The sequence below is a fragment of the Athene noctua genome, chromosome 1 (assembly GCF_965140245.1).
Source record: "Athene noctua chromosome 1, bAthNoc1.hap1.1, whole genome shotgun sequence".
Lineage (NCBI taxonomy): Eukaryota > Metazoa > Chordata > Aves > Strigiformes > Strigidae > Athene > Athene noctua.
Window position 1 is genome coordinate 65,166,552 of NC_134037.1, and position 18,506 is coordinate 65,185,057.

General features: G+C 39.1%; 2 protein-coding genes across 5 annotated transcripts in view; both read right to left on the reverse strand.

Annotated features, from left to right (window-relative positions):
- Window positions 1-317: 317 nt before the first annotated feature.
- ALDH8A1 (aldehyde dehydrogenase 8 family member A1) lies at window positions 318-11,678 on the reverse strand. 3 transcript variants are annotated; one of them, XM_074924181.1, is made up of 7 exons: window positions 11,515-11,678; window positions 7,216-7,363; window positions 6,654-6,809; window positions 5,109-5,258; window positions 4,204-4,460; window positions 3,232-3,393; window positions 318-1,799 (listed from the first exon to the last, which is right to left on the reverse strand). In XM_074924181.1, the coding sequence occupies exons 1-7, from the start codon at window positions 11,650-11,652 to the stop codon at window positions 1,347-1,349; spliced, it is 1,464 nt and encodes a 487-aa protein (XP_074780282.1). In that variant the 5' UTR covers window positions 11,653-11,678; the 3' UTR covers window positions 318-1,346. The 3 variants fall into 3 exon arrangements, with proteins under 3 accessions (XP_074780282.1, XP_074780290.1, XP_074780297.1); XM_074924189.1 differs by lacking the exon at window positions 5,109-5,258; XM_074924196.1 differs by lacking the exon at window positions 3,232-3,393.
- Window positions 11,679-14,091: 2,413 nt separating this feature from the next.
- Window positions 14,092-18,506, reverse strand: part of HBS1L (HBS1 like translational GTPase) — a 61,420-nt gene continuing 57,005 nt past the window's right edge. For both annotated transcript variants that reach the window (XM_074896367.1, XM_074896369.1), the window contains 4 exons: window positions 17,581-17,689; window positions 16,920-17,020; window positions 15,854-15,998; window positions 14,092-14,746 (listed from right to left, as the gene is read on the reverse strand). In XM_074896367.1, coding sequence (XP_074752468.1) covers window positions 14,735-14,746; window positions 15,854-15,998; window positions 16,920-17,020; window positions 17,581-17,689 — 367 coding nt within the window. In that variant the 3' untranslated portion in view covers window positions 14,092-14,734. The remainder of the gene's footprint in view (window positions 14,747-15,853; window positions 15,999-16,919; window positions 17,021-17,580; window positions 17,690-18,506) is intronic.

Here is an 18,506-nt window from a genome sequence, read left to right on the forward strand (position 1 = left end):
ACATCAGTTTTACAAGGTATTACAGCCCTGCATATTATTATGGGTGCTCCACACCCCTAAAAATATTATAAACTGTATAAAATACAAAACTGAATTTTCCTATTAACCTCAAATCTCTCTCTGCATTTTCTTTTGGGTGTGCAGAGGAGCAGCAGAGTCATTTGCTACTCCATTCTTTCAAATCTTACCAGTAATAATTATTCAGCAGCATTTTTATATCTTAGAGGTGCCCTTTTTTCCCCCCCAACAGCCCTGAAAAAATATCACGACTCATTAGCTCTTCTCAGAATACAGGCATTTATGAAACTCCATGCAGCTTTGTTTACTGTGAAATTCATCTCAAAACTTGAAAACAAATCATGAAGGGCTGCTTTAAAAATTCAGCAGCGATGTAGCCATCTCAGGGAGGGGGAAATGTGTATCCAACTTTATTTCTCTTTTTGTGGAATGTGGACAAGTTTGTGAGATACCTTAAATTGATTAAAAAATAATGAGATTGATTAAAAAAAACTAAAACTCTGTAAATAAGTGAAGGAAAGTTGCCAGTGGTTTTACATTTTGGTGACAAATATTTCCAACAGTTAGTTCTCTTAGGAGTCACTTCCAGTCTTTATTAATGAAGAATGACACTGTCTGTGATATAGCCAAATCTTTGTTCAGGGATGTGAAAAACACCATCACTGAGGCCTAGAAGTGACAAAAGGCTGTAATTTCAAAACACTTGGAGAACAAGTCTTAGGATGATTCAGCTGCATACCATAACGCAGGTTATAATTAAAACATTTATTGTCTCTATGTATCATGAGAATTTCATGACCCTACGGTTTAACCCTACTTAATAGATTAAAGGTACTGCCTTGTGCATTTAGTGTGCTGTAGCTCAGTCCTTGTCTGATACCAGTGAAGAGCAATATGGATTGGTACATGGAATGTACTGCTTATAGTGGAAACAGGCTGGTTCCCATTACAATTTCTGTCTCAAAGCATGCTTGTCACTTTGTCCCTCAAGGTAATTCACCAGCCACAGGTACAGTCATATATCATCCTTTCTCCAATTTGCCTTAGACTGAGAGAATTTTGAGACAGGAATACTCAAAAACTTTAGGATCCATCAGATAAGATGGCTTGGGTTGGGTTGATTGTGGAGTCTGCACTGATCTCATTTAACATGAGAGGCTGAATTCAACATTAGCATTTGGGATGACTGTTTTCAGCTGTCATTGATATTACTTGTCCAAAGTTCAAGAAAAAGATGGCTACCACGCAGCCTGTGTTCCAGAAAGCCATTTACAGTAGCGCTAATTACTGTCATTTATTTTATCCTAAAATACTTCTGTTGATATATGTCAGTGCTTTATTGTGATGGTTTTGACTTCAGTGAAAAACTCATAGGAATCCTTTGCTCCCTCCCTTCCTACACCTGAGGCTTTCATCCCACCAAATGGCAAGTTCAGATCTCTAACAAGCCAGCAGTTGGTCCACACCAATCCAGACTGTAGTCTTTTTGCCACCCGATGAACACGTCCCACATTGCTGGACCACACAGTGGCTGCCAAGCCGTATTTCACGCTGTTGGCTCTTTCAATCACTTCTTCTTCTGTATCAAATGCTACTATGCATGTCACAGGACCAAAGATCTCTTCTTGCATGCAACAAGATTCATCCTTGACTTCGGCAATAACCGTGGGCAACATGAAGTAGCCTTTCCTGTTGCCAGCTGGGAGAGCTAAGGAATCCACTCCCTCTCCACAGAGGACTCTGGCTCCTTCAGCTTGGGCTTTCTTCACATAGCTCCTTACCTGGGAAATGAACAGGAAAACATCACTGCTAAAGGACACCAAATCCTGAGGGTCTACCTCTCCAGTCTGGGCACATCAACAGGAGCTCCTAAATATCTCCAACTAGGTCACGCTGCCTTTACTTCCCTCCCTAGCTTTTGTTATGTTTCTGTAAAAGTAAGGCTGGGTATTTCTTGCTGTAAAACAATCTTTCTCTCTCTCTCTCTCTCCAAACATTTACTAGCCTAGCAGGCAACACTGCTGGACCTTCTCGCTAAGTATTCTCAAAAGGGTAGGGCCCCTAGTGAAAACACAACCGGTCCTGGAGCCTCCCTCCAGTCCTCCAGGAGCTTGGCCAATTTGCCATGTATTCCATGCTACAATTCACTCATTTAGTCAAAGGGATGAGTAATATTTTCCTACCTCACAGGCAGGCTTGTTCAATGTTCACATGCCACAAGGATAATGAAGCCATGAATGCTATAGAAAATCTCATCAATAAATAATTAAAGCTGTTTCCATGGCTGCTGCTATCATATGCTACTTTGAACACATAGGACATGCTATTAATCTACTTCTGCCATTCTGAAATCATTGCCTGGTTTCTCTCCCTACAGAAACACCACAGAGATACCATTGGGCTTCTTTCTCTTTTTCTTCTTTTAACCACCTCAGTAGGTTAGAGTCGGAAGTCCTCTGTGGTGCCACAGACCGAGGACCTCGGGAAGTGGGTGTTTCTGCCACTCTACTTCTGAACACGCCTGGAGAGCCTGCTGAGGCATCAGGAAGCATGACAGAGGTTTGGCTTTCTCTCTCACTCTGCGGTTTTCGGTCTGCTTCTTGCTTATGCTGATTGTGTCAGATAGTTTTGGGATGTGAGCATCTGCTCTCCTGAACTCTGACACCAGAAAAATTCATTTCATATAAGCCACTAAAGCAGACTAGTTTAACTGTGCACCATCTCAGCTTCCCACTACACATACGCAATTCCAAATAACTGCCAACAGTCCTAGGAAATCGTACTCCCCAGAATTTGCCAAAGAGTGATATAAAAATAAAACTTTTACCTTGTTAATTACTTTATTAGGCAAATAAGTGATCTCAGCAAACACAATATGAAAATCCATGGAAATGTTGCTGAATACTAAGAACGGTTAGTATAAATTCAGGATTTAGATTTACACATTTTTAATTATTTCACTTCAAATGGGAAATTATTTTTTGTCATTTTAAATTATTTTCCCCATGGAGTTGATTTTTCTGGAGTAATCACATGATCCCAAGCCACAGGCAACAGAAACCTTATCAAAAAGATACCTTATAATGGTTTTGAATCATCATTCCTCAGCGATCATCTTGGAGAGGACATGGTCCTTCCCATACACCTTTGAAATCACCTTTCATAGCCCTCCAAAAAATGAGGTGAGATCATGTAAACCTCATGTAACATTACCTTTTCTAGATGCTCTTTACTTATTAGTGCTCCTACGTCGACTGTAGGATCTGAGGGGTTCCCAACCTTCCACTTCTTAGCCTCTGCCACAAACCTCTTCAAAAAATCACTGTATATGCCCCTCTGAACAAAGATCCTGGAGGTGCAGAGACAGATCTCACCCTACCAAAAAGAAACAAACAAGAAAAACAACAACACCAATTCATATTACATTGTACTACTGATGATTATTGAGTCACATCCCAGTATGAGACTTGTGCCTCTGCATCCTCAGGAGTGCAAACAACATTCACCAACACTGCAAAGGAGGATTTTTCCCAGATTAAAATGTAAAAGAGAAGAAAGACAAAACAGCAATAACAGGATTGTACAGTCACTTACTAATGCACATAAATTTGGTTTTCCATTGATTACATGTTGTCTTCTCCAACTTTTTCCATAGGAAATGTGATTTACTATTCTGAATGTTTTCTGTCTTCATTTCCTGATAATCACTTTCTGATACCAAGCTATTTTTCTGAACATTTGCCCTGATACAGTTTCACAGCATTGGTGATCTCTCCTGAGGGTGGTGATGAGGGAAGAGGAATGTTGACAGAATTTTGGGGGGAGTCTCTTAATTTAAATCCAGAAAATCATCAAGCTTCCTACTTACTTACAGGGTGGAATTTAGAGCAGTTGCTTTCTGGAAGGATAAGCAATATATCTATTTTGAGAGGGATAATAACACTTTGTTATTTTCTGATGGGGAGTACTAGGAAAAGACCTTTATTATTTTGTTTCCCTGCTTATGGAATAGTGAAAATTTTTTTGTATTTTTCTATTTACAGTTTTCCTACCACACAGAACCTTGAAACAGACCATGACAATTTAGGATTTGGATCCAAAGGTACAGGCACGTGCACACACACTCAGAAACACGCACACCTCCTGCTGCAAACAGGGTTTATATGCTATGGAGGTGGGAGGCACCTGATTGGCAAAGCTGGACCTCAGGGTCGTGGGGATGCACTGGGCCAAGTCAGCATCATCGAAGATGATCGCAGGGTTTTTGCCTCCCAGTTCCAGTGAAAGCCGTTTGCAGTGCGGAGCACTTTTCTCTGTGATCCGCTGGGCCGTCAGTGTGCTTCCCGTGAAGGAGATCAGAGGCACGTCAGGATGGCAGACAAGGGCTTCTCCAGCCTTGGTGCCCATTCCAAACACCACGTTCACCACCCCATGGGGTACTCCTGATGGGAAGAAAGGCACACGGTCATCATAGCCTTTCCCTTGCTCTGCAGGTTTCACTTCACTGTGTTTTGTCTCTGAAGTTAGAAAATTACCAGTAGCTCCGGGGTGACAAAGACTGACAACTTACATAGTAGCTGAAATGCATGATGTTTAATAACCCTGGAGGTCACAGGTTAAAGGATAAAACCAATTCCACGGATCAGTCAAGCTTGCCTGGCATCCATCATCAGAGACTCAGTTTTCAGTCATTCAGGGAAGAAGCAGCTGTCCTCCCAGTTTTTCTTAATAGTGCACTAAATACAGCCACGACAGCCACCAAGAGCTGATTCTCACTCTCTTATGCCCTCATCATTCCTCTGCTGGCACCTCAGACTTAGAACATCCTTAATTGGACTGCAGGAGAGGGAAAGGAGGCACTGGAAGGCTTTTCATGAGAAGATAACAGAAAAAACTGGTCAAGAGCTGGAGTGGGGAGATGGGATAGTATGAGGACAGGGAGAGTTTTTAGTTCTTCAATGCAACATTCAGCTACAGCAGTCTTTCCCAGATTCTTTGAGCACTTTCTGATTTCTGCAACAAAAAATAAAACGGTGCACAGGCAAGTATTCCCACCCTATTCCCCCTCCCTAGCATGCTATGGGACTCACCCGCTTTCTCCAAGAGTTTGCACATCATCCAAGCTGTGACAGATGTCATTTCACTTGGCTTGGCAACCACAGTATTTCCACATGCAATGGCAGGAGCTATCTTCCAGGTCAACAAATATAGTGGCAAATTCCAGGGACTGATTAAGCCAGCTACAGAGCAAAACCATAGAAGATAAGAGTTCAGTCTGCTGGGAGAGGAGACAAGATGTGATTCTCTAACGTCAAGCAGTTATACACCAATTCAGATTTATGAAAGGAACTTGGCTACAGCTTTTATTTCCAGACAAATGTGCAACAGATTTGTGGCTAGAAACATTTCTTAGAGGCAAATAATTTTAAAAGATTTGTGTAAATGATGCTAAAGGTGATCAGCTGAACTCTCTGAATAAGTTTTGGTCCTTCTTTACTGCAGAATCTTACATTCACAGTAAGTGAATTTTCAGTGGTTTATAAAAATATTAATGCAAAGTTAGCCATAGCAACTATGTACACCAACTAATCTGTGGTAACATTCTGTGTTAGCCAACAGCAAGTTAAGATAATATGTGTTACTTGAGATCACTCTGGCTTTCTTTTGCTCTTTAGAGCTTTCTTTCCCCCCAATTTTAATACAAAAAAAAGGGCATGCATAACATACAGTGCATATTTTCCTGATAAATTTTAGCCTAACTTATGAGTGCCAAAGTTTATCAATGTACAAACTGCTGTTTTCACAAATTGCTGAATGACCAGAATTGTTTCAGTAGTTGATTTTGGGAATACTTCCACCTTACATATTTATAGGAAATAGCGAAAAATAATCTGTAATTGTTATGTGTGATTGCTGACAAAAGTCACACACTGTTTGATGGAGCAGATGCAGTGAGTGACTTTTCCTTATGAGAGTAATTTTACCAGACGTACTCATGTTCTCCACTGCCCACAAAAACTTTTAAATGTGTCCTCCAGGTTAGCTAATTTTATTTTTTTAAACATTTCAAGTGTGTATGTGGAACATTCATCTATATTTAGATAAAACACCTAATAATTGAAACATTACAACTCCATTCCTCCTCGAGTCAGCACAGCCACTTTATTTATGAAGCCTTAGCAGCATCTAGGGGCTGAGTTCAGCAACTCCCCAGCTAAAAGCAATCTAGCCACTCATGCATGTTCCAGTCACAGGCTGAAATGTCACATTGGAAGCTACTACTGCTTCCCCAAAGGCGAGGAGGATCCAGCTCTCTCTGCAGTGCTTCTGAACACCTCACTGATCTACAACAGCAATACTTACCTACACACACAGATGCACATGTACAAAACACGAGAGGTATTTTGAGAGTGAGAGCTAACAGGTTAAAACAGATGCTTAAGGCATATAAGTATTCTTTTTACCATGAAGTAGCATGACTGATTTTACATAAAGTTGCTCATGCTTTAGCAGACTAGCTGTGTTTAGCACATGATCCAGAGACAATAAATGTTTTGAAAAATCCTCTTTCTTTGTTGAGTCACTGCTAAGGCAGACACTCTGCCAAGCTTTTCAGCATTTCAGTAACACCATACCAACTCCCACAGGTGCCCTTGAGGTATAATGCACACAGCCCATAGTTGCCATCTCGGTGCACTCTGTTGTGTGATGAAGGATGGAAGAGGCAAAGAATCGGAAGTTGTACACGGCCCGAGGGATGTCCACTGTTCTAGCAAATGTAATAGTTTTTCCTGAAACAAAACCAAGCACAGTGCTCTTATCACAGGCAGAAAATAGCTCATCTGAACACCACCATGAACAGTGCTTCAAACTCTGCTCTGAACACTACGGTTTGTGTGGGTTTTGGGACACATCTTTTGTCCTACACCCAAGTAATCCCCTGCACAGTGTAACCAGTCAACAACAGTTCCCCTGTAGTATCGCATTACAAATATTTAATAACTGAAGTCAAAATCAGCAATTCTGAAAAACAGAAATGTCCCAGGAATCCAAAATCAGCAACTTTTACAAAAGTCATGCACATCAACTCCAACTTGTACCAACAGCTCATGCCATACTAAAGTTTTGGACCATATCCTCCCATTTCAATATTCAGCATGACACTCTACATTTGAGATCAACAGTTCCAGTTTTTACCCTGATCCTTTGACTCTGCTTGTGCAAATGCTTCCAGGTCATTTTCAATCAGGTCTGCCAATTTGTTCAGGATCTGAGATCTTTCCAATGGACTTTTTGAGGACCAAATTGGGAAGGCATTTTTGGCAGCTTTGACAGCAGCTTCCACCTAAAAAAGCAAAAATGGAATGGTGAATATTAACCGAAAGCCTTAGAAGGACTATCAAACAATCAGCAGATGAACTCGTATATGAGAAGCTAATAATCCAGATCACATTCTTGGGAAGACTTCAGCTTTACAAAGTTGTGACTACTGATAGCTTCTCCATTTTCATCTTCTCAAGACACTATCCCATAACTCAATACAGTTTCTTTTCTTGATACTGTATTTTGTTGTAACTCTTGCTTTTCTCTAAATTCCAGCAACTTATGGGCAGCCTTCCAGACCTGGAGAAATGCCAGACTGGTCAACTGGCACTGCCAAGTGCCACTGGCTGAACCCATGCAGAACCTTGTTTTTCATGGGGGAAAGTGCAAGCATCTCCCAGAGCAAATGCAGCCTTGGTCTAAACATCCAGAGTCCTTGCAACATGGGACTTCAGCCACACCTGGCAATGATGAAAGTAAGGGACTGGGAAAGGAACAGACTGTATTCCCTGCCTCTGTTTTCCTCTTCTCTTTCCCCCAGCTGGTTCAAGCAAACACTAAGAATATATTTACAGAATAGACAGAGAATTTTTTTTAATCTTAGCTGGTCACAGCTAAAAACTCATTAATGCCCTCACAAAAAAAAAAAAAAAAAAAAAAAATTAGCTCCTTTCTAAAACTCTTGGTGTTTAGTCAGTTCTCTCATCAGATACTTAACAAAGTCTACAGATATGAAAGCTCATTATATGCACTTCATATACATGCATATCAGTCTTGCCAGTATTTTGCCTGAGATGTACATAACTACTGCATGGTCCTTCAGCCTGATCTTTCTGAACTGTGGTAGAATACCACCATTTTTCTGAATCAGACTAGGCTTCAAAGGATTAAAATTCACGAGAAAGCACTCTCTTCCATCAATCACTGCCTCTAGGCTCTTAAATTAAAGTTACCTGCATCTATTGATTTATAAGCAGTTCCTGCTTGAAATTGTTTTCCATTCTAAAGATAATTACCAACATCCTTCCATATTTTAATTTACCCCATTTCCCAATTTTTGCTTCCTATCTGTCACTTCTTAATTGCTTCCAAAATCTAACGTATGCACCAAGGTGGGCCTTTAGCCAAAGCTGTCCTACTTGCTTTTCCATCATCTTTGCTCTAATATTTCTTCAGCTTTTGGAAATCTGCCCAAGTCAATAACTAGGAGGATGCTGATGTAGTAATAATCAGATAATTCTGACCTTTTCTAATGCTGTCACATTGCTGGTTCCCATGCAGTCACTGAAGACTTCATCAATTCCACAAAACCGAGTTGTGAATTTGTTCCTTCAGATAGTGATGGGTGTTATAAAAACAATCACAAAATAATTTATAGGCACTCTAGTGATGTTTTACTAACAAGGGCACAAAAATTCAAATAGGTGGAAATCCTAGTTAGTTGTTTGTTTATTTTCTTCCATGCACATCAAAATTTATAGTGTGGTGTCCCTAGAAATAAGGGCCCAAGCTTAATGGCCAGAACAATACTGGTAGAGAGGTCTGGGTAGGAATAAACCAACATGCACAAGGTCACACGGATCACTGGCCAAGTTCAGACTCTTTTGACTGTAGTTCAACAACCTACCGCCCAGGTGCCGACAGCAGCAGGCTGGCAGCCACCAAGCAGCTGGACTAGGGCCAAAGCAGGCCTGGGAAAGGGGAACTGCAGCTTACTGAGCAAGTCAGGTGTGGATGGCACACTACTCTGCAAAGATTTACTCTCTGTGAAACCATATCACCCTTACTAATTAACTTGTTCTTCCACCCTCCTGTCATTAGGTGCCATTGTGGTGCTGCTTCTCATCTGTCCTCTTTGTGGCCCTTTCCACAGGGTGCTTGCTGCTTGCCTTGAGAGGCCTGTTCTGCAGTTAAGGCTGCTTTTTTTAACCCTGGTTTAAGTTAAGATGTTGCATTTTCACAGACAGCAGAAAAGAAAATCAGCAAAGAAAGGAATGAAGTGGCAGTAGATTGATCTAAAAAAAAAAAAAAAAAAAAAAACACAACAAACCAAGAGGAAAAGAAGGGGAAAGATTTGTACAGTCGTAAGAGAGTGTGCAAAGGTTAAACAGTTCCTTAGTTTGACTAGCAAAAAAGCAGCAAAGAAAGTCAAGCCACAAAGAAAACATGCATAAGAATTCAACTATGAATTCAAGTGTCTGAAACACTTCCTTCTGCTTTTCTCTTCTGCACAAGACAGAGACAGAGAAAGAACAAATCCAGAACTATCATAAAAGGTTAATAGGAAAATCCCCCAAACTGCCTTCAGGACGTGATGTTTGGTTTCCCAGTGGATGATGCACAGGATCAAGGCCCTTTAGAGAAAGATCATTTTAAGGAGATATTTTCCAGGGCTAATCAGCCCTTACCAGCCTGTCTTTTGGAGATACAGGGCACCTGTTCAGCCTGCTTTGGTACTGCTATTTGGAATTTAAGTTATCTAGCTAGGGGATAAATTAACCCCTGAAAAAACATTTGATGTTTTTGGCAGAAACTGGATGAAATAGCTCCTTTAGCTGACCTGGTGTTAAATTTCAGGGTCAGCAACTGATTCACAGTATGTCTCTGTTCTGCCTTATAACCCTCCATTAAAAGTAACCAAGAAAAATATCAAATGGGACATTAAGCCTTACTAGAAACTAACATCTTAAGCTCTTTGTTGAACCTGGGCCTAGAAGCTTATTTTGAAATCTCGAGATACCCTCTAAGTAGTATGTGATTGCACTTTCTCCTACAACATATTCCCTCAGTCACTAGAGGATGTCAGCTCTACAGAGCCTGACCCTCTTGTATAGTTGTCTAAAGGCAGCAGTAAAGCACTCACTGACTTTATGGCTGTTTTAACAGGGTTCCTACTGCTACACACAACTGCTAACTCAGAAAACTGAAAGAGAAAAGCCATTTCTCTTAATGAACATTTGAATTATAGCTCCAGAATGGCCAGAGCAGCCTATTTTTGTTAGGCTGCTCTAGCATTCTGACATCTCTCTGGTTTTAATGATTTTGCAAATGAATGAATGGGAAGATTTGCACCTGCACATCAAAGAAAAGTCTTTTCAGGCATAATTAGGGTTGGAAAGAACTTACACAGATGTATTCTAGCAAACCTAACCTGTTACTCTTTAACCCTTGGTCATCAGCATCTAGCAAATATTTACCCAATTGAAACTACAGTGCAAAGGTTTCTGCTGACAGAAACAAAGAGAAAAGATGTTAACAGGACTGAAACGCAAGTGAAGAGAACCACTACACACAGCAGTGGTTTGTTTTAAAAAATGTTTTGAAAATATTGATGCTACTTGTCAATATTTTCTAAGCCCTTTGCATTATGCAAGCTTTTCCAGTCATTTCTCTCTTTAGTAAATATGAAACACTGTTGGACACACACGTATGTCCTTTATAAAGTAGCATCAATGAAACTGCAGCTCCCCAGATGAATGCCACATTGCCCATCTACACCTGAACATATATAAGCTACCAGGAGACATTCATCCCACTAGAGAGCACAGAATGAGGAAACATTACAGCGATGCAGAGGACAGGCTACATTATAAAGAAACATACACGCATCACAGCCACTTCACCCCCTCCACTTAATATTCAACTGCTAATATCAAACCAGAGAGGTCTGGAAGCTTTTTACCATACATCAGGGAAGATCCAGCAAGCCAAAAATCCTTTTAAATGGCAACTGCAAATCATCAAGACACTCGGGAAGAACACATTTAATTGTATATGGTGCCTTTAAGTTTATTCACAGAAGAGATCAATAAACTCTCTTCTCTCTTCCAGATTGTTTATACTCACTGCCAGTCTAAGTGCTATTGTTAACTTATGTACAAGACATCTTCCACGTGAGCTGAAGGAGTTTCGCTGAAGTAACTGAAACTTCGTTGATTTACAGCAGCCTCAGATCCAGTCTGTAACTTTCTAACAGCAAAATGTAAAAAAATAACAATATTCTCTGCCACAGCAATAGATTACACAGTGGTACAATACAGTCAAGATCCTACCCACTTAAGCATTTAAGTCTTCAGTGTTTTTCTGTTCTCCCACCTTCAGCCTCTCCCACTCAAAATATTACTTATGTGCATTTAACTTTTTCACTTCTTTGTACATTTGGATACTACTCACCTCTTCTTTGCCGCTGTCTGGCACCCTGCAATAGACATCCCCAGTGGACGGATTATACGAGTCTATGTAGGAAGAACAAGGAACAAATTTGCCAGCTATAAAGTTTTCCAGCACTAAGACAGCCTTTGCATGAGCCATTGTTAGCTGCTTGCTTCATCTGTGATTTTTTCCCTACAGGATATCAATTTAGATTAGTAGGTCTGTATGTATTTGCACAGTGAATCTGAACTCCTCCCCCTCTCTCTCCTCCTTCCATGCACTGCTCCTGTGTGGGAATGAACCCTAGCAACAACAGCAGAAAAGAGGAAAGCAGGTAAGAAATTACTACTTCTATGACACTTGGTTCTCTTCTCTTGAAGGAGGAAGGAAGGATCAGCTAAGATGCTGGAAAACAGCTCCTCTCTGTCTACAGGAAATAAAATACTAAGGGGGGAGAAAAAGAATGGTTTGACAGGGAAATTTCTCACTGTATCAGCTTTTCAAACTCAAGTCTCAAGAAAGACATTTTGCAACAACTACACAAAATAATTCAAGACCTAAATACCTAGCCAGGGACCTGCTCCTCATCATCAGTACACAGAGAGAAAAGACACTTGGACTAGTATGTCTGCAGCTCATGTTTACTGCTTTCATCAATACTTTCCCTAGTAATCACCAAAAAAAAAAAAAAAAAAAAAAATCGTTCTGCTGAAACAGAAGATTTTAAACATAAGAAATTACCTTTTTTTTCCACCAATGTCCCCAAACATTAAACAATACAAGCAGCCGAGTGGCCCTTCAATTCAAAACAGTTGAGAAGCACAATCCTACCTGGTACACTCTGTGGTATGTTGTCAAAAATCCAGTTTTTAAAAAAGAAGCAGGACACCAGCTTTCATGATTTCCCTTCCATAGATATTCCAGCAGAAGCTACCTTACTACAAAGAAGCCTGTTACACATACTCAGATTTTTCTTTAACTTCCCAAGAACCTGCAGTGCCCAGTAACAACTGTCTAAGAGACATTTTTCTCCAAGAGAGAATGCTTACATTATCAAATTGCTTTAAGATTGCATGACACCTTCTTGCAGTCCAGAGATAATCAAAACACTACAACCCTATTAGAAAGCAGTATGCTGTCACCATGAGACTATCTCAATCAGCAGTTTAGAACGTTTTTGCACCTTAGACCATTTCCAAGCCATTAAGTTTCTTGTGGATCAACAGACAATTTTGATCAAATAATGGTGGTAGGTTTTTGTTGCACAACAACAGATCATTTATGCATTAACCAACTGGTGCCTCTGGGCAGAGTTCAGTTCAGTGCTGGAGCTGGATTAGGTAATACTTCTGGCTCTCCCAAGCTACAAACTGGGAAAGCATGCAGTAGCTTTTCTGTAGTCACAGAATACTGAGTCTCAAAATTTAATGCAACCATGTGTGAGAAGGTTTATCAGAGGCTTATTCCGTATCACACTTCCTTGTCCATAAACAGCAAGGGATTTACTGAAGTCTTAAAACTGAAGACACATTCTTCTGCCTCTAGCACTTCAGCTGTACCCTGACTTAAAAACAACCTAAACATTTTCAAGGTTTAAAGGCAGGTGGAACACATTCAATGCAAGAGCTTGGCAGTATGAATATCTGGAATCCAGCAAGTACACTGAGATCTTCACGGCTGTTGATAAGTGCAATTTCTGGACTATGAAAAGACATAACAAATAGTCATAATTCATAAACTTCGGTTTTGGCAATAACAGATTTCAGGTATTTCAGATCCATAAGATTTTACAAAAGTCATTGCCATATAAAGCATTACTGATACTTCTACAAATGTGCATGCAGTCAACAGTACAATTTATCTATGTGATCAAATGCGGGTATACGCTGAATTGGGGCTAAAGCAGGTAAGTGCAAAAAAAAATTACCTACCAAAAAAACCAGGTGAGAAGAGTAGGTATAGACCATAGAAAACTTTGAACTAAATAACAATCATATGCTTTTTGTGTTCTTCACTACACAGGACACAGATTTACTTTGGTTAACTCCAGTGACTGATCCTCTGGAGTGAGTAATTTAGTCCCTTCTCCACACTACTAACTTCAGTCAAAGCAGTCATCTCCACTCTGCACTCATGTACAGGTCCTGAAATAACTGAGGTCCTCTCACACTTCCTATTGAAAAAAAAATTAATCCAAGTTGTAGTAAAGTGTGTCTGTCCTGACCTTAAGCTGGAGGTGGCAGAAGTACCCTCTTTTCAGTCGAGAGGTTTCACCTGCCCCATTACTGAATAGCAGAAAGGCAGAACAAACTTGAGTAAGCACAACAATCTGGCTTTAGCATACATCCAAGACTAAACTGCCAGCTTCTCTTCAAAAGAGCACCAAATCTGGATGAAAGAGTTGTGTATGTGCAGCAGCTGCACCAAATAACATGAGAAAAACAGAAATTATTTCCACAGAAAGATATGTCGCATGCCAGTTTCGCATTTTAACTCATAAGTTTACTCTGAAACTTTTGAGTTACGGAAAGTAAAGAATGATTTGACACAATTTAGAAGTGTTTAAATAATAAAAGATGAAGGAGACAAAAATTATGCTCAGACAAAGTCATTTTATTATCCTTACAGTTTAAAAAATAAAATTAGCCAATGTTGGCACAGCTTCCACTACACAGCAAAAGAAAACTTTTTTTAAATAAATTTTGGGAGGGAAAACAATCCTGGGATAATACTACATGCCATTCTCTTAAACCCAAAGTAAATAGTTCTTTTTTTCCCTGAATATGCATTCAACTCAAATCTAAAAATATATTAGACCAATAAAGTTACTTTACTGAATTAATGTGCAGCAAAAAAGCAAATCAAATAAAATATGTAAACAATTTATGTCTGGAAGTAAGAAGTGTGTTTCATGATGATTCAGCATCTTTTTCTCTAATTCAACTTTCTAAGATTTTTCCCTCAAGTTCTCTAAGGGCTAAATTCCGCATGGAGAAACACAGGAGTTTCTTGAGATCAAGAATGTAATGTTAGCAGTTCCTTGTCAGTTGGCATCTTGTTCTGCAGTGGCAGAGACTGATGAAGAGCTCCCCAGACGTCTCATACAATTTAACTTTTGCCATCATCATCTTCTCCCCAATTAATTGCACTTGTTCCTTCAACTGAAGTAACTGGATTCTTAAACAGAAGTTTGGATATCTGACTGCATTTTGGTTGGACGGCAGAAGTTCTTGCACCACTGTCATTCTTTAATCTAAAAATATAAGCAAATGGCAAAAACCTTACAGTGAAAATGAAGTACTCAATGTAAAACAATCACTGCTTTTTCAAATTATATAGTTAGCGGGAAAAAATATTTCCTTTTGCTCTGAAATTCTCTGGAACAAGATCACAAGTACTAAAATAGTTAATTCCCAAATAGCAATCAAAGAGTTATGTAGTCCCCAATTCTACAAACAACGGGCATCACAGATCTAAATAGGACCCTATTCACTTCAAGTTAATCTTAATGAAAAATGGGTGCAAGATTAAAGCCCTAATTCTGAATCCTACTTAATACCAGACAGATTGTTAAGAGCATTAAAAGTCCATGAGGCCCAGAACCTCTGACAGATTGATTGCATCATTCCTACACACAGAGGGAGAAGCCAGAAATTCTCATGCTCTAGTTCCACGTTCTGACATTAAATGTCACAGCTTTAAGTCTCAGTATCAGAACTTGGTTAATGCGACTACACTGCTCTCCCTCGGGCCTAGAATTAGAACTTAAATTCTAATCCAAAATCATAGCAAGATTTTTTTTAAAGCAACAGAGACACATTCATATGTTTTTCCCATAATAGAAGGCAAAACATTTATATTTAGCCCCACAGCCTTTGCTTCCTCTCACTTACACAGGATCAAAAAAATGTCTGACATCGGTAAGAATCAAATGTACAACTGTACAACTGTCTTTAATGCTAACAGAAAAATATCTGGGACTCAAACTACTCACAGTAAAAATGGTCAACACTGATTATTTACAAACTACTTTCCGTATATTTATTTATATGGGCCATTTGATTTCAGAAAGACTGACATATGTTAAAATAATGAAGGATTATTTTTTAACTTGAGAGAGGGGGGAAAATGCACAACATTCAAAAATTCTAAATAGGGTAATTTTTGCTCCTAATAAATTGAACAGAACCATGGCATGTTTTCCTCACATCTTGCTGAAGCACTGTCTCTCTTTCAGCAGAATAAATTCACTTTTTAGGCTAAAGGGTGTAAAAAAGGTCTTAAACATAAAACTAAATGCTATGTGAAAGTTAACACAGTTCCTTTACAGTATAGAAAGTCCATTACAAAAATGCTTTACCTCTGTGACAACTCCTGCAGCAATAGTGGAACCACTGTAGCGCAACATAAACCTCCCAAGCTCTTTAAAATCTTTATACAATTCTAAAGCAACAGGTCTTTGAGTCTGTAGTTCTATTAGAGCATTCTGCCCTTTAGTCAAGAACCTGCAGGTAAATAAGCAGAAAATTCTATTATAAATATATGCATGCAGAAATGAAAAAGAGAACAGTAAAAAAATGGGAAAAATCAATGTAAAAAGCCAAAAGTCTAATGGTCAAGATGGATTTCAAGTATGGTCCAAGCCACCTGACTGAAAACACACTTGCCTGGAGCGTGTCTCAAAAAAGGCATGAGTTCTCTTAAAACAATTCTAGAGAACGGCATCCACCACAACATCTATGAAATTGTTTTGAAATTAATTATCTCATTAATACCTGTTTTTTCATGTCCAATAGAAATCAAGTCTTGTTTCAAACACAATGACTAAAGAGCCAATTCATTGCTCTATAGAAGTCATGATTTTTCTTCCCATTACCTTTCAGCAACAGTTTCAGCCATGCAATTTCTGGAAAAGGATTATTCTGATAACATTATATGTATTTCTACCCAAATCCAGCTTTAAATAACTAGAAGGATGTTCCCATAGTTTAACTTCCATGGGAAGACTCCCCAAATCCCTTTTTCTCTGATCCACTCTTTAGTTGAGTTTATTTTAGACAGTAACCCATCTCCAGAATTATACCAAGGATCTCATGCTACTACAGGAAGAGTAGAGATTATGTTAAAAAAAAAAAAAAAAAAAATCCTTTAAGTGCAGGGCTGGTGATCTAGGATTCACTCCCAATTCTGCAAGTGACCTTAGGCAAGTCAGTTTACTTCTCTGTAAAATCCGTATTTATGTAGTGGGCATGAGGTTTTTGACTTTGTAGAGCACTCTGAAATCTAAACATGAAACCAACTAAAACAATGAAAGCATATTCTTAGAAACACATTATTGCTTCATAACAGAACCTGCTTGATAAACTGTATATTAATCAAAAGTCAGCCCATTTCTTAAGTAATTATTAACTATTCAAAACACTTACTTAGGTTTTTTCTTTGTCACTTCACCAGTGCTTTTGTGCAAGACACTCAACAGTCTTCTAATAGTAGCAGGTTCACTTACAGTTTGATAGTGTAAGAGCACCTAAAAATATGTTTCAGTTATTAGACATAACAATAATCAGAAATCCTAGGTGTTAATACTTGAAAACATCAATTTCTTTTCAGACTGATTTTTTAAACACATACTTATAAAACTTCTCTCACAGGAGTCTATTTCACATTTATTAATTGTTTCTAGTTCCTAAACTTTGTGGTCTCTACAGATACGACATAAAGGTCATGTATTAATTCATCATTTTCATTCTTAAGTGTTTTGATTTTGCCACTTCAGTGCAGTTCTATAGCATGAACTGATACTTTATTTTAAAAGGCATCTTACAACTAAGCGCATCATTATACTCCTACAAGGCATGAGCTTTCTAAAGGACAGCCTAGCCTGACTGTGGTGGAACTCATGTTCTCTGAAAATATGCAAAAGCAGCCACAATAGCCCCTTACATCCTCCTCAAATTACAGAAGAATCGGTCTGGAGAGACAGAACCACTTCTGGATGCTAAATGCCTCTCACATTCATGAGGCTGAACAGGGAGAAAAAAAGATCTGAGCAACCTGTAGTGAACACAAACTTTCACAGAGACTTACAGGAAATCCTTTAGTGATTGGAACCTCAATATTGAAGATGAGAACCCGAGCTCTGAAACGAGTGCAAACTTTAATGGGTTCCTTGGGATCACAAAATACACAGCCAACACTACAAGAGAAGAGAACAAAAGAATCTGATAAATATCTTGACATACAAATGCTAATCACTGCAGTGGAAAAAGATAAGTATTTAAGAGAAGCAAACCAACGACGACAACACTTTAAAATAATCGGGTGGGGGAAACCAGGAACACTGTATTAAAGCCAGTAACGAAATTAATTCCTAGACAATGTCTATGGTATTTTGTGGGTATGCATGAAGAAGTCTGTCTAGTTCAGTGAACAACTACGTCCATTGCTAATCAGTTTCTAAAAATGTCACTGTTTCCTGTGCGTAGGTACTTTGAAGAATTAAGACTTTCATTCAGAAATTAATTGTTCCAGATCAAGAGCATAAAATACTGCAGGGTGCCCAAAACCGCAGTGCTGCTGCCTGTAAGTCAACTATTTTGTGGATAAAGGAACATCATGATCAGGACTCTCAAAACTTAAGCTCTCAGCAGCACTCATTTAAAAAAAGTCTACATGGAGTCACAAGAAAGCTGCTGCTCATTACAAGTCAAGAGGGTAGACCAGACACAGCTTTTTCACAGTGGCTAGTTTTACCCCTCTAAAATGAAAGGAAAATTAATCCCACCCAGCAAAACATGACTGAAGAAACAGCGTGATTAAATGTATACATCGTATGTAATGAAATTTCATCAGTATCAAAAGGACTTAAAACTTCCTACCTTTCCTTGACAAATCTAACATATCTCCAAAAGATTTATAACAGCAAGGTAACAAATTGACTCAAACCATCATTCAACAAGTAAAACAAGACTACCCCCTCCACCTCCATTTACCACAGAGAATCACAGCCCATT

Bases quoted from the DNA above. Each gene is read 5' to 3' on its own strand.
- ALDH8A1 (XM_074924181.1), bottom strand. From the start codon at position 11,652: ATGGCTCATGCAAAGGCTGTCTTAGTGCTGGAAAACTTTATAGCTGGC. The intron at 5,259-6,653 runs GTATGGTGTTAC...TTTGCTCTGTAG, and splicing joins AAGGGCACCTGTGGGAGTTG to CTGGCTTAATCAGTCCCTGG. The intron at 1,800-3,231 runs GTAATGTTACAT...TTCATTTCCCAG, and splicing joins GTAAAGAGCATCTAGAAAAG to GTAAGGAGCTATGTGAAGAA.